The sequence below is a fragment of the Caenorhabditis remanei genome, chromosome X, assembly GCF_010183535.1.
Source record: "Caenorhabditis remanei strain PX506 chromosome X, whole genome shotgun sequence".
Lineage (NCBI taxonomy): Eukaryota > Metazoa > Nematoda > Chromadorea > Rhabditida > Rhabditidae > Caenorhabditis > Caenorhabditis remanei.
In genome coordinates, this window is record NC_071333.1 from 12,931,099 (window position 1) to 12,958,173 (window position 27,075).

The 27,075-nt window shown below is 38.5% G+C and overlaps 5 protein-coding genes across 5 annotated transcripts; 3 read left to right on the forward strand and 2 right to left on the reverse strand.

The window, feature by feature from the left end:
- Nucleotides 1-267: 267 nt before the first annotated feature.
- GCK72_024552 (uncharacterized protein) lies at nt 268-5,879 on the reverse strand (the record flags this gene model as incomplete). Its single annotated transcript, XM_053735934.1, has 26 exons — nt 268-470; nt 520-773; nt 867-966; nt 1,013-1,192; nt 1,239-1,332; nt 1,384-1,467; nt 1,510-1,646; nt 1,692-1,919; nt 1,964-2,060; nt 2,112-2,257; nt 2,302-2,374; nt 2,418-2,545; nt 2,589-2,747; nt 2,793-2,990; nt 3,034-3,136; nt 3,359-3,453; nt 3,499-3,654; nt 3,698-3,856; nt 3,906-4,088; nt 4,134-4,238; nt 4,285-4,445; nt 4,494-4,752; nt 4,946-5,119; nt 5,163-5,238; nt 5,281-5,633; nt 5,684-5,879. 26 exons carry the CDS (start codon nt 5,877-5,879, stop codon nt 268-270), a joined length of 4,101 nt encoding a protein of 1,366 aa, XP_053579500.1.
- Nucleotides 5,319-9,765, forward strand: GCK72_024553 (uncharacterized protein; the record flags this gene model as incomplete). The annotated part of the gene is made up of 9 exons (XM_003118368.2): nt 5,319-5,381; nt 7,272-7,425; nt 8,051-8,240; nt 8,299-8,548; nt 8,604-8,778; nt 8,829-8,951; nt 8,999-9,139; nt 9,183-9,283; nt 9,565-9,765. The coding sequence occupies 9 exons, from the start codon at nt 5,319-5,321 to the stop codon at nt 9,763-9,765; spliced, it is 1,398 nt and encodes a 465-aa protein (XP_003118416.2).
- A 1,808-nt stretch (nt 9,766-11,573) lies between these two features.
- GCK72_024554 (uncharacterized protein) lies at nt 11,574-14,691 on the forward strand (the record flags this gene model as incomplete). The annotated part of the gene is made up of 14 exons (XM_003117721.2): nt 11,574-11,759; nt 11,991-12,152; nt 12,200-12,463; nt 12,511-12,601; nt 12,646-12,769; nt 12,957-13,083; nt 13,129-13,218; nt 13,263-13,389; nt 13,452-13,605; nt 13,653-13,836; nt 13,883-13,952; nt 14,053-14,218; nt 14,272-14,334; nt 14,400-14,691. 14 exons carry the CDS (start codon nt 11,574-11,576, stop codon nt 14,689-14,691), a joined length of 2,100 nt encoding a protein of 699 aa, XP_003117769.2.
- A 4,809-nt stretch (nt 14,692-19,500) lies between these two features.
- GCK72_024555 (uncharacterized protein) lies at nt 19,501-21,535 on the forward strand (the record flags this gene model as incomplete). Its single annotated transcript, XM_053735935.1, has 11 exons — nt 19,501-19,631; nt 19,741-19,850; nt 19,935-20,037; nt 20,088-20,156; nt 20,207-20,324; nt 20,373-20,510; nt 20,555-20,679; nt 20,736-20,852; nt 21,009-21,125; nt 21,174-21,275; nt 21,478-21,535. 11 exons carry the CDS (start codon nt 19,501-19,503, stop codon nt 21,533-21,535), a joined length of 1,188 nt encoding a protein of 395 aa, XP_053579501.1.
- A 415-nt stretch (nt 21,536-21,950) lies between these two features.
- On the reverse strand, nt 21,951-25,568 carry GCK72_024556 (uncharacterized protein; the record flags this gene model as incomplete). Its single annotated transcript, XM_003118262.2, has 14 exons — nt 21,951-22,078; nt 22,130-22,275; nt 22,322-22,430; nt 22,483-22,890; nt 22,965-23,075; nt 23,126-23,234; nt 23,309-23,962; nt 24,010-24,257; nt 24,588-24,662; nt 24,710-24,766; nt 24,814-24,877; nt 24,932-25,221; nt 25,268-25,326; nt 25,375-25,568. 14 exons carry the CDS (start codon nt 25,566-25,568, stop codon nt 21,951-21,953), a joined length of 2,652 nt encoding a protein of 883 aa, XP_003118310.2.
- Nucleotides 25,569-27,075: the final 1,507 nt, after the last annotated feature.

Here is a 27,075-nt window from a genome sequence, read left to right on the forward strand (position 1 = left end):
TTTCCCTTCTTCTTCTTCTCCTCCAACGGGTCCGGGTTCATATGGATGAGAAAAAGTGGGAATAGAGAAATGTTGAAACCCGAACATGATTAGCATCTATTTGCATACACGCACTTCACCCAATTCCTCAAAAAAGCAGATTTATTCAGACGGATTCATAAATGAATCTTCATTCCATTCCATAGACGACAACCAAATTGAAAATTATGTTGCTTGACACAGTATGGGTAGGGGGGAATGGAATTTTTATAAATTAGTCAGCCAATTTCAAGAATTCGACGGCAGACAAAGTGGAAGACGTCGCGACCACTGTCCAGGTGATGTACAAATCAGAACATTGTCGGAACTTAGTTTGTAATTTTGGGAAGGGCAATAAAATACAATCTTTTCACCAATGGAATAATAATCTTTTGCAATAGTAGTTGTCGCTCCGTGATCAGGCTGTCCTGGGTGTCTACAATACCCATCGCCTGAAAATGAACAAAACTAGTTTCATATTGAACACCGTCCAAAACAAACATTTTGTCTTGATCTCGCTCCATTCTCCGTCAGCTTGGCATACAGCAAAGTCTCCACCGGTCAACATGTAGTTCGGAAGGCATCCAAGCAGAACAACGTCTCCTTTTGTGTAGATTTCCTTTGGCTCTCCGATAAAGTGACCATTTGCAGGTGGAAGAAGAGGTGGACAGTTGACTACGTTGCAATGGGGGAAGTCATGACTCCAAGATCCTTGATTTGTGCAATGAAGGTTTCTTTCTCCAATTAGTGTGAATCTGAAAGAATTTCTAGGTACAACTGATCGTTTCCAGTAGAATGAAATTTCTCGTTTTCATTCTGTTTACTTGAATTGAAAACTTAGAACATACCCTTTATGACATTTGAAGTGTGCTACTCCTCCAGTTCTATAAGATGTCACAGTTACTGTCATCCTTGTTCCATTCACAAAAACTGCAGGACACTGCGCCGCTGAAATATACATGTAAGATAATTTCTTAACGTTTGAACGACTTACCAACACATTTAGGAACGGTATGGCTCCAAGTAGCGTCTTCTAGACAAGTTGAAATTGAGTTTCCTTCAACGAAATAACCAGCTGGACAAGAGAACTGAGCGACTGTTCCGACAAACAGAGTAGGACTGGACAAGTCTGTTTGAAGATATGGAGAAGAAATTGGAAGTGAGCATTTATCCTCTGGAAACTTTCTGATTAAACTTTCTGTATCTATTTGTTAAAATACCGTTGACTACCAGTTTTATAGAATTGCGAGCACCGTTGGGCAAGACGCAATGAAGCATTCCGCTATCGAATGGTTGAGCACTTGCTATTGTAACCTGTAACACAATTACATTTTTCTATGATCTGCGTGTCATATGAACACTCACTTCAAATCCATCAATATCATCGTAATCTCCAGTTTTTGCTTTCGTCCATTGTGTTGGATAAGAGCGGTAAGTGGAAGTGACTTTCTGAAGGATCTAACTAGTTTAGCCACTTTTGTATCACCTCACCCAAATTGGATCCGATGCCACTTTCTCAGTGAGACATGCCAATTTCACATTGGCCGCTCTGGAGACAATCAGTTCGCCTTTCGATGAAATTGCGTGTGTACCATGAGTGACGGAATATTTTATGGGTACACTTGTTCCTGAATTGTACTTGTAATGAGTGAAACGGGAATTCTGCAACTCACCGCTAGCTTGGATAGGGATGCAATAAGGAATAGGACTACTCCACACTCCATTATAACAAAGTAGCTCTTTCTTCCCATGCAATTGCTCTAATCCGATATTAGCACATCGGAATAATAGTTTCGAACCAGATTCAAAATTTTGGTTGAAAAGTACAGTTTCCTTTTTTTGTGTATGGTATATGACGGTATGGGAGTTGATGTTCATTTTCAAAGTACAGATTGTTTCAACTGGAAAATTTGACATTTGTATACATCCCATCGTAATTACTCACTTCTCGAGCAATTCAATTTCTTTTTGTATCCCCATTTCCCTCGTCTGCACTTGATTGGGACTGTCTCCGCGGAATCACTGGTAGTCAAACAGCCAACCTGGAATAAAAATATTTTTTTCAGATGAACACCAGCAGGAATATTTCTTACATTCAATATGGTTCCATGTGCAAAAAGATGCAGAGGATGAGGTACATAATTTTCCACATTGAATATTTTTTGGTTTGGCTCCATCCTCAACGGCGCACACATTTCATCATTTGTGGGTGACTTCCAGGCAGTTATATTGGCTGTGACTAAAGTTCGCTCAATATCCGAATAGAGGAAATTAACGACTCACCACAAGGCAACAAGTTGCTAACCCATTCTCCATTTATACACTCGATACCACCAGCTTCTTCCTTATCGTTACACTAAAAGCTTGTATTGTTACTAAGTTCTACCTAAACAACACACTTTAAACTGAAATATAGTTCCATTTGGATAAGCGGACTGATATCTGTCAATATGCGTTTTCTTCAACCCGTGATATCTGTAAATGATGGCAGGAGTGGTGTCTTGAGGTGCAATACAAAAACGAGATTCTGGAATACTTTTATACTGAAGTAGCTTTGGTGAGAGCGTTACCATTTTCATGACAAGAAGGTGTTGGGTTTAAGCTACCCTTTGAACACGAGATGGTGACATTTGTACCAGTACACATCAGAAGCACACTTTCACCATTTTTGATAGTCTCAGCAGTCGTGTTGTACTTTCCTACTATGAGTTCAGACAGCACACACTCTTCTGTAAAATGGTGATTTCATTATCTCAAAAAATTGAAGTACTTACGTGGTACACAATGACCAAGTTGTTCTCTGATTTCTCCTTTAACACATTCCAAAACACCATTCCCACTCAAATGGAATCCTCGCAGACATGCCATTTGAGCAGTGGTACCATCTTCCACTACATCATTCGATTGCAATATTTGAGAAGTACCCGCTTTCAGAAAGAATACATGGAGCCGAATAGGGACTCGACAAGATTCTGGAACAGTATGGTTAATTTATTTTTCTAGTTACCAACAAACTTGGAATACATTCAGCTATTTCAGGTTGCCACTTTCCATCTAGACAGGTTGACTTTCCAATGATTCTCTCGCTAGCAAACTCGTATCCGTCCCTGCAAATCACCTGAACACACATAATGCTCCCGAATTTTGATTGTGTGAACCTATGTTATAGTATTACAGTATTAAAACTATTCTGAGATTATTTTAACGAAAAATAATATTCTCAGAAAATGTTTTCCCATGCCGTCTGTTGATTTTATATTTGTCTATAAATCAGTTGCTATTTTTCAAACTAAACACAAAATGATAGTAACACGTTTACTATTCACAACTATCAACAGACCGAAATTCCATTCTCCGAATGTTGCATTATCATTCTTTCTAGTTTTCCAGGCACCAATCCACACTTTCCTGATAGTTGACGGTTATACGATGACTCTGAAATGATTGAGTAATATCAAAAGGACAAAATCTGTATCTTACCATCATCAGAAATTTGTCGTTTTACCCTACTTGGCAAACTTCGTTTCTTACGGTCCCACAATATTTTTCCTTCGATCATCGGATGGGTTTGCGAAACACATTTTGGTGACACTTTTGGCATCCATTCTCCATTTACACAAGTGGCTTTTGGTGGACCTGTAGAAAAACTATGACCTATCAAAAATATATTCAGTCTCACCTATCAAATAATTTCCTTTGCTGCACTGAAAACTAATTGCTCGACCCTCCTCAACCTTCTGTATATAACTTTGAAACTCATATGCGCCAAGAATTCCTTCCAGAAGAATTTGACCTCCCGGAAGTGTTCCATATGTTTTGCTGGGATGTTCACACCAACCTAAATTATTATGAGTTGTTAAAATCTAATTTTTCTAACGAAATCTTACTTGGTAGACACTTCATCGGCGGACCATCTTTTGTCCATTCTCCGTACAGGCACTTAATAATTTGATTGTTTCTGTTGGGGTGATATCCATTATTGCATTCATACTTTGCGATTGAGCCATGAGAAGACTTAGAGAACAAGATCCTGGCATGTGGTACCCTGGGAGGCCAGTTATGGCAGCTCACTGAAATAAACAGAATCATGTTGATCTAATTTTCTGTAAACTTACAAGGACTACAAACAGGAACATGGGACCACGTCGAATTGCTGCAAATAAGTCGCTCGTCAATATTAGCTTCATGTTGTTTGTTGCATTCCACTATTACTTTCGATCCTGAATTTAATTTTTTCTGAGGAGGTGTACTCAAAATATCGTTTACCTGATGCAATAAGTTGTCCTTCATTTTTATCTTTAATCCTTCCGTTTTGAATATTTGGAACTTTGCAAGAAGCTAAACATCGCGGCATAGGAGCACTCCATTGTCCGTCCTCCATACATTTTGCTTTTGATGCTCCTTCGTGTGTCATTGTTTCAAGACACCTAAATATATTTATTTTGCAATTTTTCAAAGAACTAATTATTTTCTACCTGAAAACTGCAACAGCCCCAAATGAAGTCTCACTTCCCTCGATATATCCGTTGGGAAGTGGTGGCAGTATGGGACAGCGGATTTCTTCACATCTGGGTTCATTTCCACCCCAAATCCCTTCAGCTAAACAAATTCTTTGCACTTGGCCTACCAAACGATAGCCATGATCACAGGAGTACGTCACAACCGATTGGTAAGTCAAAGAACTTCCAACAACTTTTCCGTGCAGTGGACTTGATGGTCGTGAGCATTCCGTTGCTAAAATATAATTTATGTTTCGTATCAACCTTTTTTTGGTTTGTGAAGTAAAAATGTACTACTCATAAATGTCAGTTTTTGATAATATCATAGTGCTCTGATTTATCCATGTTGACACGGATACGAATTTCAATTCTAGAAACATACTTATTTGATTTTCTTCCATAATTTTTAGCTTTCAACGAAATCTTACCTTTGCAGTTGGCAGGCTCATTTGTCCATTCTCCATTACTTGAGCATTGACGAGAACTTGACCCGACAAGAAGAAATCCTGGGTTACATGAGTACTTCACATGATGTGGATACTCAAATGTATCTCCTTCTCTCATTCCATTTTCGATATCTCCTGGGTCAGGGCAAGCTCGGGCTAAAATATTATATTGTTAAAACTGATGGTTGCCTATTGTTACCTTTGCATCTTAAGTCTGGTCCAAACCATTGGGCGACGTTTTTCCGATTGAGCAGACATTTCGATATTGAGAGCCCCTAAAAACGGAATTGTTTGATACGTTTAATTTTTGAATATACTTTTGCATTGAATTTATGGTAACCTGGTATGCAGTTGTATGCAACTTCTGCATCAAGATCATATTCACCAGAAAACGATGAGCCATCATGAACTGCAAACGGTATTTCTGGAGGTGGCCCACACTTCACTGAAATTTCTCTATTAGATGTTTCAAGTAGATGTGATATACATTGTAATCGGCAGACTGGTTGAGACGAACTCCATTCTTTGTTCGCTTGACATCTTCTCTGACTAGCTCCCACCAGAATGTATCCTTTATCACAACCATATTCTGCATTTGATCCGAATCTCAAGTCCCCCGCAGTTCTAATAAAACCATTTTCAATACTAGGGAGTGGGTGACACATGGCAACTGAAAACACCTTTTTGTACCATTTAGAAAAAAACTGATTTATCACTCACTGGGGTTCACACAGCTCAATCCACATTCTCCGTCGCACATACATCTTTTGTTTCTTTTGCAATCCTCGTCTGCTATACACTCTTTCTTGCAATGTTTCGGTCGTTGGGACAAAGTTACTTCAGGACAAGAAAGTGTCAGTGAGTAGGGAATCCCTATCGTCAGTAGTAGTAAGTGTAGTAGTAGTGGAATACGCATTTATTCATGTGACTTGGTACTATGAAAATTTGAAAGAGAAATTCGCTTGAGTTCTTGCAAGTGCCATTCTTTCACCAGCTGACACTCGATGTATTGATTGATTGGGGTCTTTTCAAGGGTTCTCCATTGTAAAGTTGCTTCAGTATCATGCTGTCTAGAGAATTAGTGGAGAAGAGACTGCTTGAAAAAAAAACGGGTGGACCTGGAACTTGTTGAGCTTTTTGAACTTTGTGTGAACGCCAAAGATAGATAGGCATGTTTCCCAGATTAAGATTAACAAAAACCTGGTTCCAGTTCCCTGACGTCATCAAATGAATCTCGGCCGGAGTAATTTTCTTCGTGGGATCAATCCTGCATGAAATTTGAGAAGATTCAATTTTTTGAGGATTTTCCGAGGGAACCGGCAAAATATGAAGCAAACTATAACTTGATTTGTTCTTCTCTACTTACAACACCTATGTATCAGCTGCTTTTCTGCAAGAATATAATTAAAAAAAAAGAATATCTGGAGGTATGGGGAATCGAACCCCAGACTTCTCGCATGCAAAGCGAGCGCTCTACCCCTGAGCTATACCCCCACGAGAGATTCAGGGAAGAGGAACGATAAACGTTGTAACCTTGTTGTGTGGTCTACGGAAATACTGGTTTAGCTTCCGAATGCTGGCGCCGAGCGTGTTGTGTGTTGGAGAGCGTTCGTTTGTTGGTTTGTATTTCGGATGAAAAAAGAAAACGAAGAAAGAAAACGTTTTCATACAAGTTTTGATGTTGTCTAAATTGTTGGTAATTATTGCTTACAGATTCTGAGAACTACGTCTGTAAAACATAAATTTATTTTGTTTTTCCCGTTTTTCCATTCGCCATGTTCTTCTCCCAACAGAGGATACTGTATTCTCTTCCGCTCGGACAGAAAGAGAAACCATGCACTTTTTTCTTCTTTTGTAGAACACATATCCCTAATTGAAATTCGTACTCCCTGCTGCTTTTCAATTCTTCGATTTGCCTCCCACGAATTTTCTAGAAAAGGATAAAATCTTCTTTTTTTTTGGTTCCATTTGTCTGATTTGACGCACTCTTCTTATTTGTTCAGCGCTGTACTTTCGGCCATTCGACTATAAAACTCCTCTCGAGATGTACAGCATTCCTGCAGCTGTCGAATGACCCCTCCCACAGATCGGTACCCCCTTACCCGTCGTTATATCCTCCCCTCGTTGCAAAAGTCTTCTCATTCTCCTTCGGGACAATACAACGTGTGTATGCAAATGCGCTCCGTTGAGTGTGTACAGGCAGCGGTTTTTTCTTATGTTTGAACATTAGTTCTAAACTCTTGGTTTATATTTCTTTGTTTCACTCTTTCCTCATTTCATTTTTATACAAAAATCTGATTTTTTTCAGATGGATCATCTTCATGATCCCGACTTGGATGAATTCGACCCGTTCGATGAAGACAGCGGAATACGATGTACAACTCAAGTTGCAAATGCGATGTTCGTCACAGTGTCGAAAATTGCAATGCTGGTTTTGATATTCAGACTTCTGAAACATTTGCGTGAGTGATTTTTGTTAAACATCGGAAAGCCTTGAAGAGCGAAAAAGATACGGAAGCAAGAAAGTAGAATCGCGTAGAACAGTTTTTTTTAGAAAAAAGAGCAAAACGGTTATTGAAAAAAACATGTGAAAAAGAGTAACAAGAACTTTTTGAGCGTTTTTACTACAAACCCGTGAATGAAAACATGAAGAGTCTATTTTCAATAACGAGTTTTACGTACACCTGCAAATCGTTGTAAAAACGGGTGCCGGTTACAAACTTAAAGCTCTCAAGAGAAAGCTATATCAGAGCGCAGAACCAGATAAGCTTCATGTATAAAACTTCATGTATAAAAAGGTTAGTGTAATAATTATCATTGAGTGTTCTGTTTTGACTATGCTTTTTACATCATAGAGTATGTAGTAGACAGAGAACTCTTCAAAATCTCTCTTCCAGTAAATTTTTATTCACAAATTCGACTTGCTTCGGACCGTATTTAGCCAACCAGAAAATATGGTCTTGTCTTGTAGAACATTCCTTATTACTGAAACTATAGTAGAAATGCTCTCTTCTCAACTTTCATTTACTTCATTTAGACCAGTTCCAGAAAATATCATAATTTCATTTCATGAAAAATTATTTTCAGAAATTCCAATCAAACTTCGCATCTTCCTTCACGTCGCCGTTGCCACTGCAACCATCGCCTGGTTCTCACCAAAGAAAATCCTGTCGTTATTCATCTTCCATCTGTTCAGTTTGATATCTCTGGCCTGTTGTGTTAACAAAGTCAACGGCTACAAAGTTCTCGCATTCAATATCCTTATTCTGATCGCTTTGTGAGTTAGAACTTTTCCAAAAACCTGTCAGCTTTTACAACAACATGATTTTTTTTAGCCAAAACATCTGCCGTCACGCCAAATCAGAGGAGTACTTCCTTACGATCCGCGGAATTTTGATGATGCATATCATGAGATTGACTACTGTTGCCTTCACCAGGGCGGAGTCAACAATCAAGAGAATGAGTTTCGATCAGTTCGCGATATACTTGGAGTACATCTACTATCCACCGTTCATCGTATTTGGACCATACACGACATTCGAGCAGTTTGTCAAGATGCGAGACGGAAAACGGACACGATTTGAGGTATGCATAGGAAGTGCTGCAAAATAAGAAATTCAACAATTAGCTTTAATTTCAGGATGAATTGGGATTAATAGTACGTGCCATTCCGGTACTCTTCTTTGGAGTTACACTAGCAATCATCTCATCATGCCACTTTGAATTCTTCGAGCCGTCGTCCCAATTCACGGAGGATGTCCTCACCGCCATGTCCTTCCGGTTCAGTCATTACTTTGTATGCCTCACGACTCAAGGTAAAGTGTTAAGCAGAGAAATTCAAATATACCAAACCAACGATTTTCAGCATTTGTCATATTCCTCGGATCCAATGTTTGCATTTCCAACCCATTGAATGTTGAGTTTGCAAGATCGCCTGTTCAAATTGTGGTTGAGTGGAACAAGCCATTCCATACGTTTTTGCATGAATGTAAGGCATTTTGCTATACAGATCATTGTTTTCGAAATAAATTTAAGATGTTTTCAAACGTCGTTTCTTCAACTCAACCGCCTACAACGTTCTTCTCACTTTTACCGTCAGTTCCCTTCTTCATGGTCGCGACTACCAAATGACTATCACTCTTCTGGCTCTTGGATTTATCGCTTACTCTGAAACCGGTAAAAGAATAACCACCGTTATACAAAATTCTCCTTTTTTCAGTGTTCCGTAAACGTCTTGCTGCCCGTTACTCGATGTGTGTCGCCGCAAAACCCTGCCCAGTTCGAGCAAATCGTCTCATCTGCAAGCATCAATACACTACAGTTAGTTTTAGTTTTGCTTAAAATCATGTCCTGAATATGAAAAACCGCGTTTCGGCAGGGTAAAATACTTACTTGAAAATGCAGGCATGCCCATTTCCTTTTCGCAAGGTAATAGCCTTATCAGTCTTCTATAAAAGGACGTTTCTGAAGGAGAGATGAAATATTGGAGAAAAACAGAAAATAGTAATCCTGCATCAACATTTTGTTTTGAAAGTCATGATGTTTCGTATTTAGAAATTAAAAATTCCGTTTTTGGAATTCAGAAAATTTATTAATTTCAGTTCTCAAAGCGAACTCTCCTGGTCAATTTGTTCTTCATGCTTCTCTCAATGTACCATTTGGTTTTCACTGGAATGACATTCACTGATGACTACTCGGCTACTGGATATCCATTCTCCCATGCTTGGATCATTTGGGGAACCCATTATTACTCCAGTTTTATCATTTCGATTGTATTCATTGTTCTTTCAAAAGTTATGTAATTCATTGCTTTCTACCCGTTTTCTGCTAATTTAACACTTCTTCATGCATTACTTCCACCGATCCCATCCATTTCCCGAAAAACGATCTTCCCAACGGCCATTTTTCATTCTAAACTCGGTCTCTGACTTTTCCCAATGCTTCACTTTTCTCTTCATCCATGTAAATCGTCTCAATAATCAACCTTCAATGAAATTTTGTATAAATTCACATTTTTCAATTTTTTTCCAGTTGTTTCTCAATTTTCAGGACACTGACAAACTTGAAACAAAGTTTGGGAAAAACTTTATGTAGACTCCAGACGCACTTCATTGAGTTGATGGAGTTCCTTTTTATAGAATAATCAAATTTGGAGAGCGATTTCGTGTCTAGTTTCTTATTCTGTTTTGAAAACGTCATTTGATTGAAGTTGAAATTGGTATACGGTAGTTCTAAAAATGGTGGAAAAGGAGGAGCAATTTCTTTTGGGGGAACGAAGCCTCATTCAGTTTTCATTACATACATTTGAAACAATGTTTATGCAGTTCTTGGACTGTTTGTGAAAGCTGTTATCAATTTTTCAAATGATTCGGGTGAGTTATTGGACTACAACTTCTTTTTTTTTCAAAAATCTAGGTTGACTTTGGCATATGGTAGCTCGAACTAGAGATGAATATTAAAACGAAAAGAAAATCCAATTCAGAAAAATGAAAAATAGTCAGTTTTTGTTTCAAGAACACAACGTGGAAGAGTCTCCAAGGTAAATCACTTCAAAACGTTCACTTTTGGTGGAGTGGGCTTTCTAAAATATAGCCGTATCGAGAAAAATCCAAGCTTTTATTCATGAACGCTAGGAACACGGTATATGTTCGATGTTCAACGGAACCTAGGTTGTTTATATTTGATTTGAGAACAATAACTTTATTTTGACTCATTCAAAATAACTTTTAGTGCTACGTTCCTGAACTATCAAGTGTTTTTAGATTTGACGAAGTTTACCAATTATGTTTTGTGATTTCGTTTAGATACTATAAATTCTAAAATGCAAAAGTAAGTTCAATCACAAACAGTGTCGAACTCTCGAATACTTTGATTTCTGGACATTAACGCTGCTGCATACTGTCCGTCAGCTGTTCAGCAGACGAACTTCTGACCTTATAGTGTAATAGTACAGATTCATATTATAAAATGAGAATCATACCTGTGCAAGTTTATTCTGCCTAACGAACTGAAATATTTTCAAAAGAAAATAAATAGAGGTGAGATTAGTATCTGAGGAATGCGGATTGTCAGCGTTAGTGTTTTTTTGATGACCAAAATCACTCAAAATGACGAAAAGTCATTTATCAAGTTGAGGCTCAGCGTTAACCGACGCCAATCATTTCATCGTACCTCCCGAAAAAATATGATGCGATTGTTTCGGCGAGAACAAAAAGTTGTAATAATAGATGGATCTAAGTGAGTGTTCGAGTGAGTGCATTGATGAAAGCGAGAGCTGCCGGAATCATCTTTCTTTCTCGCTTAGTCTCGTGTCTTCGGGTCTCTCATTCTTCTTGAGTTGATTCGGTTGTAATCTCAACTCTTGTGCTCTTCCATCTCATTTTCAAACAATCCATAAGTCTATTCCTTGTTCTTCTTGTCTTCTTCTTTTTCTTCTCTAATCTACGTATCTTTTTCACATTTTATATCGAGAGTATTGCTATCCGATTCTCCACGTTTACCTGCTCTATCTATCTGTCGTCGCGAGAGTAATTTGTCTTTGGCTTTCCCTACCTTCAATTGACATCTTGTCAAAATATCTCCCTGCGTGTTCATCTTTTCTTGTTTTCAGATGCGTGAGCTATTGCTCATATGCATTCTCGGATGGGTCGATTCTCAATTGCTTGAGAAATCAAGATCAGTTTGGGTGGAACAGGGTCTTGTTCGAGGAAATATTTATAATATTGATGGAAAGCACATCCAGATTTTCAGAGGGATTCCATACGCTGAACCACCTATTGGTGATTTGAGATTGAAGGTGAGCGTCTAACTAGTGCAGAACATTTAAAAAAAAACTATAAATTCCATTGTGTCTGACTTCTTAAACTCATAATTGTTTCCTATTCTTCAAACTTTGACCAGCAGAACAAAGAGAAGAAAAAATGACAGGATTCAAAAAATCATCTGTTGTTTTCCATGTGTCGTTCTCATAACTGTCCTTTTCGTAGTTGTCATTATGACGGCTCAAAACAGTTGTTCATTTCTTCAGCCACCAGTGAAAAAAACTCGCTGGCACCAGGAACTTCCTGCTGTTGAGTATGGGCCGCCTTGCCTGCAATTCATGGATTTTCATAAGAATGACAAGTTCGCAAAGGCTAATATGGATAGACAAAACGAGGATTGCTTGTATTTGAACGTGTTCAGCCCATATGTAAGACAATTATAGGTATTTATTAAGTCGAAGGTTCTTAAATTTAGGACACCGATGATGAATCAAAGACGTATCCAATTCTTGTTTGGATTCATGGAGGATCGTTCTTGGCAGGCTCCGCAGACACTGGAATCGACATGGAAGTTATCGCAGCTAACATTGTCTCAAAGGGAATTGCGTTCGTTTCAATAAACTATCGTCTAGGACCACTTGGATTCATGAATTATCAAAATGGTGATAAACTGGAAGGAAATTTCGGAATATGGGACATGGTAATGGCCTTACAATGGATTCAGTCAAATATGAAACAAGTAAGACAAGTTTCATTTAGTATTCTGAAATTGTTTGTGGGTTTCAGTTCAACGGAGATCCAACCAGAGTTACAGTCATGGGCGAGAGTGCTGGTGGTGCTGCATCAAGTCTACTCGCATTATCTCCAAGAACAACTGGTCAGTTTTGAAACCGCTTGCCGTTTAGTTAAGTTTCCATACAGGCCTTCTCCATCAAGCAATCATAATGAGTGGATCATCGATGGCTGGTTGGGCGATCCACCGTCACAGTCAACCTGCATACTCTGTCGACAACTTGGTGGCGTACTTCAGGTCTCTTGATGCGGGGTACATTCTAAGAGTCATTTGCGATTAGCTTCCCTTTGTTAATGTTATGTTTCTAGTTGCTTCCTGCTTCGCTCCCCCTCTCCCCTCTATTGTTTCAGTTGCTTCAACTATGACTCACGCTTTTGCTAACATGGGACTACTTATGCTTGATAGATTATAGTTTCTCAACTATTTATTAGTTTTTTAGATGTGAGAAGTGGATTAATGAGGAAGACACCAAAGAAGTTGTTGGCGATGAATACCAACATTTGACACAATCGGTTATCAGATCTTCGCTGTGTAACTATCAAAATGTAAAAATCAATTGTCTTACTGTAAGTACTAACAATATCTAGCATAATACCAATGTAGTATTTTAGGATGACATGGCTCAAACTGACAAACTCAGTTGTCTTCGAAAGGAACTGAATTTCTCATCTCCATTGTTCCGTAAAGCGCTTGCTGCAGAGGTAAAAAAATAATTCTAGCTCTCTTCCCAACAACTTTCTTTCAGCTTGGTGTCTCCAAAATGGTGGTTGACGGAGATTTGGTTCCTGCATCCGGTGTCTCCCTGGTTCGAAACAATGCCCGAATTCCCATCATGACTGGTGTGGCACGCAAAGAGTGGGGTCACAAGAAGGGTAATGTGACATTGATTCAATTATTTGCGAGTTCAATTCAACTGATGGATTTTGTGTTTCAGCAATGTTTTACAACATGCACCAACGGGATGGATTGAAGAGGAGTGACGTTGAAGAACAAGTTTATAGAATAATTGATAATAGTTTCCACGAGACAGCGTCTGAGAAGTTGGCTAATTCGACAATCCAATTGATTGCAAATGCAACAATTGTTAGGTATTGTCATTTATTCAGCTTGAGAAATTCATTGGCTGGATTTGCAGGTATCTGGAAACCCCCAACAACGATTTCAATGCTGACCAAGTGGTTGGTGCTTTGCAAAAGCTGGAATCCGACATTGAATTTGTCTCTCCTTGCGAAAGAGAAGTTTCTGCTTACGTCGAGAGAGGTGTCCCAGTATATCTCTACTCTTTTGACTACGTACCCAAGAGTCCAATTCTTGAATCGGTAATTGAGTTCTTTGCGTCATTTCTCTCATCTAGTTGTCATTCAGGAACGCAAAATCTATTCGTTGTTTGGAACGAAACCGGTCGAAATGAGGCGCACGGAGAAATCTGAGATTTGTTAGTTTTTCGCATGTTTTTTATTATTTTGATGGCAGAGTACAACAACAGACATATGATTTTTTGCCCTCTGACAATGGTTCAAGTTTCATATTTCCAGTGGACAAAGCTGCGTTCCATGGTCTGGATCATGCATTCATTTTTTCGAAAGGATACAGCAGTAACTTTGAAATCTCCCCATACACGAAACGTGAGGAGACCATGTCAAAAATCCTATGCACAATGCTAACAAATTTTGTTAAAGTTGGAGATCCGTCCACTTCCAGGTTGGGAGCGAAAAACAGCTAGATATGACTCAGACCCACTCGAAATTATTCAGATTCTCATGGCCAGTCTTCTCAGGAAATAACACCCAACACGTCTCAATGGACGTTCCACTCAAGTAAATATAGTGTTTTCTTTTTTTTTGGTCTCATAATGACGAATGAGTAATTGTTTTTAATTCAGACTTCTCGAGGGTGAGATTCATTTCCCTGACGCTCAATTCTGGAACACCGAGGCTGAATTAATAACAAGATATGTGTCAAAAGACTCGGAGACTGATTTGGATCCGGATGCAGATTTGACGAATGAAGAGAGAGTCCAATTGTCGGCGTATCGTCGTTCGTGGTATGCTCTCTGGGTGCTCGTCATCATTATCTCTGTGTTGGTATGGGCTTACGTGGGATATTGCGCTTGTAACAAATCAAAAAGTCCGAGAAGCCAACCATATAACAACATTCTCATTACAAAATCTTGAAGAAATAAGCCCTATTTTCAATTGTATCTGTACTCTGAAACGATTTTCGGCAGATTTTAATTTCTGTATTCTTGCTTTTCCCGATGCATTCCTGTTTGTTTCCCTATTTTGAAATTTTAGAATTATCCCCTTTTCTGTTCTATGCTTAGCTGGTGATTTTGACTGATTTTCAGTTCTGAAATGTTGAAAAATAAATATGTACAACTTGTTATTGAATGATTCTTGAAATAAGAGAAATGGAAGTTTATGAAGTGCAAGACGCCCGTTTCCGTAAATTCAGGAAAGTAAGTTTGAACACATGCTTAGTCCAACAAGTCGTGATATTTTTCACATTGACGCACACATTTCCGGTAGTTGAAAAGTCGCAGAAAAAGGTGCGTTATTTGAGAAGGTAGCCATTTCCAAAACATCTTGTAGTCCAACCAGCACGTGGCTTTTTATTCTATTTTTCAATGTGTTGTTGGTGCATCGAACTGATCATTTGTTTCTGAGGTTTATGAACATTTTTCTTACATGACCAATATTTCTATTTCAGATGACATCGGAAGGGAGAAATTCGAGACCCATATCGAAATAAGACTTTTCTCAACAATTTTTGTCATTGACCAGTCACTTCCGTTTCCAAAATGAAGCGGAGGTCTGGTTTGGCTTCCTGAAATAATTCTACGCACTGAATGAGTTCAATTTGATTTATTTTAGTCTCCTCTTGTTTCATCTAGATGACATTAAAACACGCCCATTTTTATTTTTACCGATTTGCACGACTCTACGATGCCTCACACTTCTGAAAGTCTATAATTAGTATGTTCCCTCTTTTTTTGAAACAAAAAGTGCAACAAAGATTCTCGTTTTGTAAAGAATATGGAATAGAGGTGCTAACATAATTGCTTATTAGCTCAAAGTTTTTTTCTTTTTTGTTGCAAAAAAAAATGAGGAAGTTGGACAAGGGTCCAACTTGTTTACTTTTTAGAAAGGATTCACAAGTGTTTTTCATCCAGGAATCTTATTATCCCAACTTTCCATCTAACTAATTGTAGGATTCCTAAAATGATGTCATTTGTCACTAGTTTTTGATGGAGCTATGGATGCAAAATTTGCATTCTTTTTTTTTTTTGAAGTATAAGAATGTAATGCAATGTTTTCAAAATGTGGAAAACCTCAGAAAAAGGGAATTAGGATTAGGAAGGGCACATTTCAGACAGATTCAGATTTTCTTTTTCCATCCCGATGCTAGCCATTTTCAAAACGACACCAAATTCATGTAGTACGTCACATCGTTTTTAGTTCGCAATGATTTTTTTCTTGGTCAAGTATCGTTTTTTAGATAACAAATAAGATATTATTTGTTCAGTGCTAACTGATACATACTGCCAGACAAGCGAAACCTTCAGATAGGGTCGGTGCGTTCGAATTTCAATTTTTCCGCCACCATGTTTCTCAATGTTTACCCAAATTTATCTTGAGACACTGGAGAATGGGCGGAGCTTGGGAGAACCCTCGAGAGCTCTCAGTCATCTAATGACATCTATGCCAATTCTAGCTTCACCGGTTACCGATAACAGAGAAACCACTATTTTCTTTAAGATTTTCTCACAATTATTCGTCAGAATCTCAAAAATTCTGTCGCTGGTGACGACTTTGCGGTTAATTATTCAAGATTATGTAGTAATTCGATCCGAGTCAAGACGAATTCGGAGTGGAGTCGATTGCCTAAACAAGACGGCGGGGTGGTAGAAACTGAGACGAGACCTTTCATTGAGTGGGTTGATGTACTACAACTTTTTCTTTTGCGATTTCTTCCCGAATTCTAGAAAATTCGGAAATGACACAGTAGTTTGAATTAGAACATAGACAGCTCTTAGAATTTTCATCTTCTTCGAACAACTTCACATGATATTTGTTCAAAAAAACGCGAGACTTTCACCGGACAGAAAACCACTTTAATTTTGAAATCCAACCAGCATATATTCTTTCATCTTTGCACGAATGTTTTATGTATGTTAATTTTTGCATTGATTCAAACAGATTACATCTCATTTTTGTATTATTAAACCGGAGATTTCTAATAGAACATTAGTTCAACTTCTCAATATTCAAACCATTGAAGAGAGCATCAATCGTAATATCTACATGGCAACAGAACAAAACATTTTATGTGTTCAGCATTAGTCCAAACTACATTAGTTTCCATGACGCACCTAATTGACCATCACCACCACACACACTCTTTCTCTCCTTTCGAGTTCACGTTTCGTAAAGTTTGCTTTGACACCACAACTCATCCCTCCCATTCATTATCTTACTCATTTCATGAACCTTGATTGTTGGAGTCCAGGACCCACTCGCGCCAGTCTCCTCTATGTCATATTCCAAATTGCGCGTCTTCTGTAATCACATGCTTCTTCCGTTTGAACAAAACAAATCTGATGACTAGGCGAGGATCCGTGATGCTCACCTCTTCCTCCTTGTCTTCATATACACTCATCAGGGTCCCGTCCCTTCTCGAGCAATTATTCGTTGTCGGAGGACCAAATTTATTCATATTCTCTTCCTTTTACTTTCCTCTTTTTCCTCACATGACAAGCGAGACAAAAAATAATAAAAATAAACAGATAAAAGAAAAAAATGAGGCGGAGCCGAGAAGGTCTGAAAATGAAAATGCGACAAGGAGAGAAAAAATGGAAGGAGAGAAAGAAAACTGTGTTGAATTTCAACCTAAGAGATCCCTCTTGTGATCCACTCAAACCTTCTTTGTAGTCTCATATGACTACTATATCCCCTCAGGCAACCTTTTTTCGGCCAGCCAAGTGTGTAAAGCTACTAGTTGGATTTATGAAATAATATTCATCTCATTTTCAGAGAAAAAAGTTGCTCAGTTTCTTATTAAAAGTTCTACACACTTTCATTATCGTTGCTTTTTTTTTTAGTTTCATCCTTTTTTCGTCATCGAGAATAGAGATTTGAGAAATATTTTAGATTCCACTCGAGGAAAAAGAAGATCAAAGGTACAGACTGAATTTCAACTGTGCACTCAATGAACTTTTCAAGTTTTCCAAAAAAAAGTCATAATCCGTTTTATTACAAATCCGAGTATTCCAAACATCCAGAAAACGTCATTTTAATCGGTTTTGACTCAGCCAATATATTTCTGTCATTTCCATTCCTAGACACCACCCTAAGAGTTTTCGTTGCTGTTTTCGAACATGTTTTGTTCCTTCCTCGTTTCATAAAATAATATCTCATTTTTTGGGTACTTCTCCTTCAACGAATTTCATTGTCTTTTGCAGTGTCTTTTTTTCATTCATTTACGCATTTTCCTTGTTATCTCTCTGATGGATCACTTGCCGGATAGAACATTTTTCTCATTTTGCACGTCGTTTTGTAATCGGCAGTATTTTTGTTGTCACAAGCGTCAGGGTCGTGAAAAGTGCAATTTTCGAATTTTGCAAAAAGAAATAAGGGGAGGTCTCGCAACCGAAAATTAACTATACAACAAATCCACTTGGTTTCATTTTATTCTTCGTGGAGAAATAAAAGAAAAGAAGGAGAAAAAGGACAAATTCTCTTCTGCATTTAGTAAAAGATTATTGCACTATTAAAAAATGTGCACCTCATTCTTTTCTTTTGTTTTTTAACTTTTATTCTCTGAATAATTCCTTGCAAAATTGTATAACACTTCTCAACAATCCGAGATACATAAGTAGTTCTGAATGATCGTATATAAGCTTCTAGGCTATATGAATTTTATATCATTGCAAAGTTACAAAACATCTTCGATCATATCACATTGTTCCATGTTTCACAGTTCATTGAATTTCCTTTTGCAGAGCGTCTCTCCATCTGACATATGTTCTTAAAGACCAACTTTTAAGTGTCATAACTAGTACGTTTCATAAACAAAGCCAATTTCACAAATCCCTGCAAAAAGTAGTACTAGTCTGAAGATCAAGGAATTGTTGGTTTTATCCGGACTCTGATCCGCCTATCATTACTAAACGGGGTGCTTGCATCAGAGTTTTTTTCTGTCCGCCAGTAACAGGATTAACCAGGAATAAAACGCCGTCCCGATACTTTATCTATTTATAAAGAGGACATTTAAAAAAGGAAAACGACATTTGTCTCACTCATTACTCTGATGCATGCTAGAAAAAATGGAATGGCTAAGTCTTGAGCATGGCCACTTTCAATTTGCAACATTCGCTCTTGATCCCCCTTCGGGGCGGGTCCTCGAATGGAAATTAGTTTTATAGAGAAAGAAAAGGATGGGTGGATAGGAGATAGGATGAATGTTTTTTTTTCATCTCTCGTCCTCTTTCCCCCCTTTGCAAAGAACATCTTTCTTTTCCATTCCCGCCACCCTTCATTTCCGGGCGTCATGTCGTTAGGAAAGGGAACGAGAGCCACTGGTTACTTTGCACTTTCTCGCTTTTTGCACATTTTCGGTGTAGCGGCAGTAGTAGTCACTCACATGGTTTAGCCTAGAAAGTTCATATGATAAAACTAGATCATGCTCAGCTAACCTGGTTTTTCAAAGGTCTCTAATCAAATGAACATGTTATTTTTCACCTGCTCCAGAATGAAAGCAGAAAACCACAAGACGTATGTATTTTCAATAACCCGTAGATCATGTTGTCTATGTAGTAGTCCTCTAGGTTTCTATCGTGTCAATGATATTCCTCTCTCTCATCACGTTGCCAAATTCATCCATCATTTTCGCCTGAATCCTCTTCCTTGTCGCCCTCTAATTTATCTCCTTGCCTTTTTTTTGTGACTTGCTAACAATGTGTTTCATTTTCATTTTTTCACAGAATGAGTACCGATGATCTGCCGAGGATTCTCGCAAAAACCTGTGAGTACGCGTTCCCATTTTTGGCTGTGTTGGGGATTGTTGGTAATTCAATCACACTATTTGTGCTGCTGAGCAGATCGATGAGAAGCAGGTGAGTGGAAGTTTGATTTCGTATAGATTTGTTCATTGAACTGTGTTTCTATTATTGTTGAATGAAGAAAAAAAACTTTTGAATTAAAAGTACATTCTCTGTTTTACAGTACAAATGAGATGCTGGCAGCAGCCGCTTTGAGCGATATGCTCTATCTTATTTTCATGACTCCGAATCATCTCAGCAGATTGCAGGCTCTCCTCTATTCTGATTGTGTTGGTACGTTCTTATCCGGATTGCTGTTTTGTTTTTTTTCTATTTGATAATCTTTTTCTATGATTCTAAAATCAGTGTTGCTTTCAGATGATCCTGGAAAAAAGTGTCCATCTTCATATCACATGTGGTTTGTTGAATATAAGCATAATCTTGCATTTTTTGTCAATTGGGTCTCAGCGTGCAGTACATGGTTTGTTTTGGAGGGGGTGTTGAAAAAATTTTAATGAAATATCATTTCAGGTTTATTGTGACGGTTTCATTCGACAGGTTATATGCCATCAAAGCTCCGTTTTCTGCCCGCTTCCAAACGTGAGCCATTTTTAGAACTACGTGTTGAATCATAATCGCATCTTTTCCAGATATTGCTCACGACATAATCTCATTGTAATTCCGTTAATCTTATTGCTCACAGGGGCGACATGTTTCCACATGAATTTCAAATTATTGGATGACCACACCGGACACACTAATTCAACAGTAAGGCAACAATGTTGGTGAGGACACAAAAAATAATTTTCAATTCAGGTTGACGCCGAAACTAAAAAATTCTCAGTTTTGCGTGTGTTTACCATCATCATGTTTGTCTTCCATATTCTGATCCCAATGATCCTTCTGATCACATTCCACACATGTTTAGTCTACTACCTCCGGAACCGTCTTCGGGTAAGAACTATTAGGGGTTGTATACATATGTAAGTTTTGTTCAGCACTTCTTCCCGACGCGTACCAGAAGTGCTCGACACTCCACAAGGTCCGGAGATGACGTTCCTGCTCCCCTTCTTACTGACGTCACCGACAGATCGGAAGTGGTTCGACATCACTCATCCAACAGGTGCAATACCTAATGCTGACTCATAACTTTTTTTTCAAAACGTTATTCAATTTCAGTGGAGTCTGGAATCGGCATGTGAACAAAGCGGAACGACATGTTACATATACAGTAACTGCAATTGTAACGTGTTACATATTCTCGCATATCCCGTCCGCTGGCTTATACGTCTATATGTAAGTTTGAGATTTGTAATTTTTCTTGTATAATAGATAAACAGCAATTATCTCTAATCTAGAAATTTTTGGTAAACACGTGCATGATGAATCAGCGCAATAATTACATGTATTCAATCTGAAATTCCAAGAAAAAAAAACGTGATTTGTTTTCAGAAATGTATTTCATAACGCACTTTACACAACAAGATGGATGTATGCGAGCGTTCAAGTGTCAACTACTGTAGTCACATGCTCAAAAGTTGCCAATTTCATACTCTTTTGCATGAGCAGGTATAAAGGACACGTTTGTGTCGGGGTTCATAAAATTCTATTTTACAGCAAACACTTCCGCAAAGAAATGAAGAAAAAGTTGTGCTTTCTGTTTTGTAAAACCAAAGAAGGAATCAGTCAGAAAGATAGTGCCAACCAGCCCAGAACCAGGTTAGTAATAACCGATAGATGTATGGCACAGTATGAATATGTGAGTGTCCTCAAAGTTTGTTTCCACGTTAATTGGTCCAGTAATTATTCTATCTCTAACAACGTGCACTTGATTTCTGTCTTTCATGTTTATGTGTCATGCATCTATCGTCAGGTTATCCATTCAAGAGAACAATATACTTAAGTGTTTTTAATGATTCAGATTCAGATCCCTTCCTCTGAATATCATTGGCGACTCAACTAACAACTGTTCTGCTTAAACAACATTTAGCTACGGGATTTCTAAATTCTACTGCACCTTCATTCATTTCTAACCTTCTTTTTCTTGAAAACTGTCAAATCGAGTTCAAAACTTGTAGGATCATAGACATTAGACTTGCTATCATTTTCTCTTTTTTCACACAGGTATTCTGATCCGTTACGGATTATTTGATGATACATACCCTTAAGGTCGAATTGTTTCTTGTCTTTTTCTAAATCTTCACAGAAATCTCAAATTATGCTCCAGATTCTCCTTTTCTTAAGACTTGTGATCTTTTTCATACTGATTTACAATTTTATGTTATTTGGTATCAACTTTTTTCTGGGTAGATTTATATTATAAAATGATTTAAATAAACATTTTTCAATATTTTAATACAAATATACATAAACTTTTTCCGTGTTTCGTCGAGATCAACACTTTCCAGCATTCAACAAAGCTTTCAGATTGTCTTGTGCCTCCGCATCCATCCAGAATTTGTCTTCATCGTCGTGCATACAAAAAGCTCCGGACTCATGGAATCCTCGTGGGCATTGCGAGACTGAATATTTTGAATTGGTTTAGAAAAAACAATTTCTAGAGGAAAACTTACAGCATCTTCCGTAAAGCAACATTCCATTGGCACATTGACACTGTGGAACGTTTTTGTCGCTCTTCTTTTTCTCACAATACGTATTGGGGCATCTGGACTGACATTCGGTGTCGGTTTGACATCCATATTCTCCAGGCCAAAGCTTCCTGAAAAATAACTAGTATTATTTCAAATTTTTTGTGAGTTTCTTACATTCTACATTCTCCATCAATGCATTTCTCGTTCGGAAGGCATGTTGAGTCAGAATCGAAGTTTTGGATATTGGCCACACACTTTCTCTTGGATGCAACATTGAAGAACACTGTAAATTTTTTAATCTTCACTTCATTTTTTGAGGTGTTGTTTAAACTTACAAGGTGTCTCTGTCATATTCGAGGTTGGTGCAAAAAGCGGACGTCTTCTAGCCGTGGACAATAGGAATTTGCATGGCGAACCATACTGATCACATCCATTTCTAGCCAAAGTCAGAATAGTCGGTGCCATTTGTTCACAAGTCGCTCCATTTGATGCAGCTCCATTGACACATGAACACACTCCCTGCACACATTGAGAGCAACTGCTTTGGTATCCATTGCATTGATTCGAGTTTTGGCATCCTGTGCCAGGAACACTGAACGAGACAATAGGGCTTATGCCGCTTGAGCAACACGTGCCCATAGTACAACTGGAGCCGGACGGACAAACATTGTTGGGCGAGCATTGGCAAACTGCGTTGGATCTGGTTGGGCACACTGGTTCCATTGACAGAAGACAGCAACCACCTGTAAAATCTTATATAATCCATTGTAAACATTGTTTATTGAATCTTAAATGAAAATGAAACCAAAAGGCATACCTAATGGAGTGCAGCCGTACCCTGGTGGGCATTCAGCTCCTCTGTAACATCTCATAGAAGCTCTTCCTCCATTTGGACACAGTGGTAGTGGTTCCAAACAACATCCACGTCCTGAAATCACTTTTCAAGTTATCGACTTGAAAATACTTATAAATACATACCCTCACAAATATAACCGATTGGGCATGAGTTAGCCATTCCGCAAACAGACGACGCAATGCTACCGCTTGAACACATTGGCATTGGGCAACAGACTCCATTTTCGCATTGCTGAAATGATCAAAGTTCATATTTGCTTTTCAAGAATCTTCAGGCAGGCCTATTCCATTTTTAAAATTACTCACGTTTCCTGGTGGGCACCCGATTCCCATGACGCATCTCTGCACAGACATTAATCCACTTGGACATCTTGGAAGAGAGCAGCATCCGCTGTTAACACATTCAAATCCAGTTCCACACTTTCCAGTACACATAGAAATAGCAAATCCTCCTGCTGGACACGATGGAAGATCACAACATCCACCATTCATACATGTCTGCCCTACTGGACAACAATTCGAGCATCCAGCAGCACATCTTTGAGTGGATGCAACGTTGTTCGGGCATGACGGAAGTGGACAACAGGCTCCGTTATTGCAATCGACGCCGATTCTTCCGCAATCCAAGGTTCTGGTGCAAATTCCGAGAGCAGTGATGCCATTCGAGCATCTTGGAAGTGGGCAGCAGAGTCCTTCCATACAAGCTTGTCCCATTGGGCATCCATTAACTGCTGAACATCTTCCACGAGCAGTGACACCGTTTGGACAGAATGGAATTGGACAACAACCTCCGTTAGAGCACTCGAGATTTGGTCCACATTCAGCAGCAACAAGGCATCGTTTTTGGGAAATCATTCCGTTTGAGCATACTGGGAGTTTGACTGGTTCTTGACAGCAAGTGGTTTTTGAGTAGCAGCTTCCAACTCCACAAGAACCAGATGAACAGAAACCGACGGCGTTCTGCAAGAAGAAAACTAAATTTTGATTCACAAATCGTCAAAAATTACCTGTCCAGTTGGGCATCTAATCGGACAACAAGCTCCTTGGAAGCAAGCATTGTTTGGACCACACCCTTGAGAGCAAGACGTTGTAGAAGGTGTACCATCAGGACAGAGTAAGACTACATTGTATACAATATCCGTAGACGGTTGCTGTTGGAGTGGACAACACATCGCGAGTTGTTCGTTGCATTGTGTTCCGGAAGGGCATGATCCACAAACACCGAATGGTGGAGAGTATGATCCAGGACAGAGGGCTGAAAAGTAGGAGTGATAATTTTACAAAAAACAATTTCGTGAAGTAAAAAAATGAAGTAAAATCGGCTAATTATCAAGAGCTCAACAATCATTAGGATTATGTGCGCGTAACGAACGGTCAAGTACGCAGAGTTCACACTCATTGCGTACCGGTTGCCATATACTACGACACTTCATCTACTACGACACTGCTGAGCATTGTACCAGAAAAACAACGTTTAAAGAAATCAGCACTGTTTCAGAGAAAGAGAAGGCCAATTTCAGAGAAAGAAAAAGACAAATGATTTCAGAGAAAGAAAAAGGCAAACTTTTTTTACATTAAAACTTACTAATTTTGATCATTCCGGTTGGCTGCTCGTTTACTGGAACGGGACAACATCCAAGCCCTGGGGTACAAGCAGAATCTGTAAATCTCGAAGATTTTAATATTATTCCGATTGTTTCCACTTACACTGCGGACACTGCTCGTTACATGAACCAAGTGGTGGGACATTTGATCCGGGGCACACTGAAAAATGGGAATCTATGTGTGTTTTGTTTATTATTCTAGCTTACGTGGTGCTTGGTGTTGGATGAGATTATTCAGGTTCAGAGTATCTGTTTGTTGGCAACAAACTTTCTGAAATGTTTACATTTTAGTTCAGCTTTTAGTTTCCAAAAAAATATATCTAACATTCTGACACTGAGATGTTCCTGGACAGGAGCTGGAGACTTGAGAACAACTGCATACTGGCTGCTGGGTGGAGCTGTCACAAGAGTTCTGTATAGCCAATGGGACACAAACATTTAGATCAGCGTTGAAAACAGTGGATTGTGAACATTGCATTCTAGTCCATTCTCCACATCCTTCGGTTGGAGATGATGGGACACATTGGAAGAAATATGCATTGCTAGCTGGATCACGTTGGAGAGCGGAGGAACGCCAGTTGCATTCCATTCCCTGGTTGGCAACATCAGTTGGAGCTGGAAGTACATTTTGGGTGTCTGGAATATAAAAAAGAAAAGTTACCTTGACAAGATGCAACACATCCCGAGGCTTGGGCATTCTGAGCGCAAGCGACTTGTTGTCTGAAAAATACTGTTACATTAGTGTTATTCAAAAATGGTCACTGATACCTTCTGAAAGTTTTCTTTTCAACACATCTTTGTTTTGGTTCATCGAATTCGTGTTCTTTCGGACAATCTCTAAGATTCCAGACTCCTAAATACTTCTTACTCAAAGCGTATCCTTTCACTTCATCTTCATTCAATGGAGCACATTCATAAAATTGTGTGGTGTTGTCGGCAGGTTTCAAATGCTCAACTGTCATACATACTTTTCCAGCTGACGGTGATTCGGCCCCTGCAATTTCAATTCTTGTTATTTTCAAATTCTTTTTTTTTTGAAACATTCCCTAGTAGCCTGTGGTTTTGTCTTTTCTTGTCACAATACCGATCACGGTGTCCTTTTTCTTCTTTTTTTCTGTCTTAGGTTTTGGTTCTTTGAACCTCTAAATACTACGACTACTACGCAAGCAAGTCCGACCTTGGTTTTGTTCTTGAATACGAAGGATTTAAGGGAGTAGTGACATGATACCGATCTAACTGATAGCCACCCATGAAAACGGTTTTTTTTGCGTACAACTGCTATTTTCGCCCTTGAACTAGATAACCCGGAACGCGGAACTTTTTGTGATCTATCAGAAAATGGGAAACAATGAATCAAATGGGCTCGCCGCAATTGACCTAAATAGTTTTTTGATCTTATTGAGAGGGAAGAAAATGAAAGACGCAAAAAAATAGAAGACACTTGAAACGTTTTCGTTTGTTTTTTGCTTTCCGCGCGGAAGACAGAAATGAAAAACGCCATTCGAACCCTCTTGATGTTTACCGATGAATCTGCTCTATTTTATGACATATTTCGAGTCTCATCAATCACACATTGCCTTCCTAGAAGAGAATGAAGAAATTGTTTCAGATGACTGATTTTTGATGAACAAGAAGAAAGAAGACCACACAGTTCAGTATCTCATCTATTATTTGAATAGCTAAACGATATTTTACCAACAGATTCCTTTCTTATGTGTCAAATAAATTATTAGATGGAATGACAACTCTGATAATTTGATCAATTTCGATTTGCAAATAGAGAAGATAGTTACCTTGTGTTGGGTGTGTCAGTAATAGTATAGTAGAAATAGATAACAGAGGAATAAATAACTTCATCTTATATAAATTATAAATAAATTAAATTAAAGATAATTTAAAATAAGAAATGAAGAGTCGAACGAACTGACTGGTCGCGTTTTCTTGACTCACTATATTAGATTTCCGGAGGACTGTATATTGGAGCACGTCCGCTTTTATGAGGCGGCATGGCTTGACGAGCCCCAGACCAGTTTCCGCGAAGACGCTCAACTGACTCACAACAGTGGCACGCGCCACTAGGCGGAAATATTGGGAAAAACCTTGAGAGTTTTATGAAAATTAGAGAAATTACAGGAGTATGAGTCATGTTGAATCCACAAACTGTTTGGATGGGATTTGATACAATTATGAGTGACGGCATGAACTTGATTTTTCTCGGTAGGTAAGACTGGTAATGATTTGTGAGTCATGAAAATTCAGTTTGACAGTTTTTTGAAAAACAACTATTTTCCATGTCATTAGTGGAATTTTGGAAATAAAAGGTTTGTATTTTATGATGAATTTCATTTTTTGTATTTGTTTTAGCACATTTGACAAACATTGTAACAATTTTGCATATCCGTGTTTGTTATTTACATAATTTTTCATTGTTTCAATTGTTTTTTATATACAAAATCTTGTCTTTCAAAA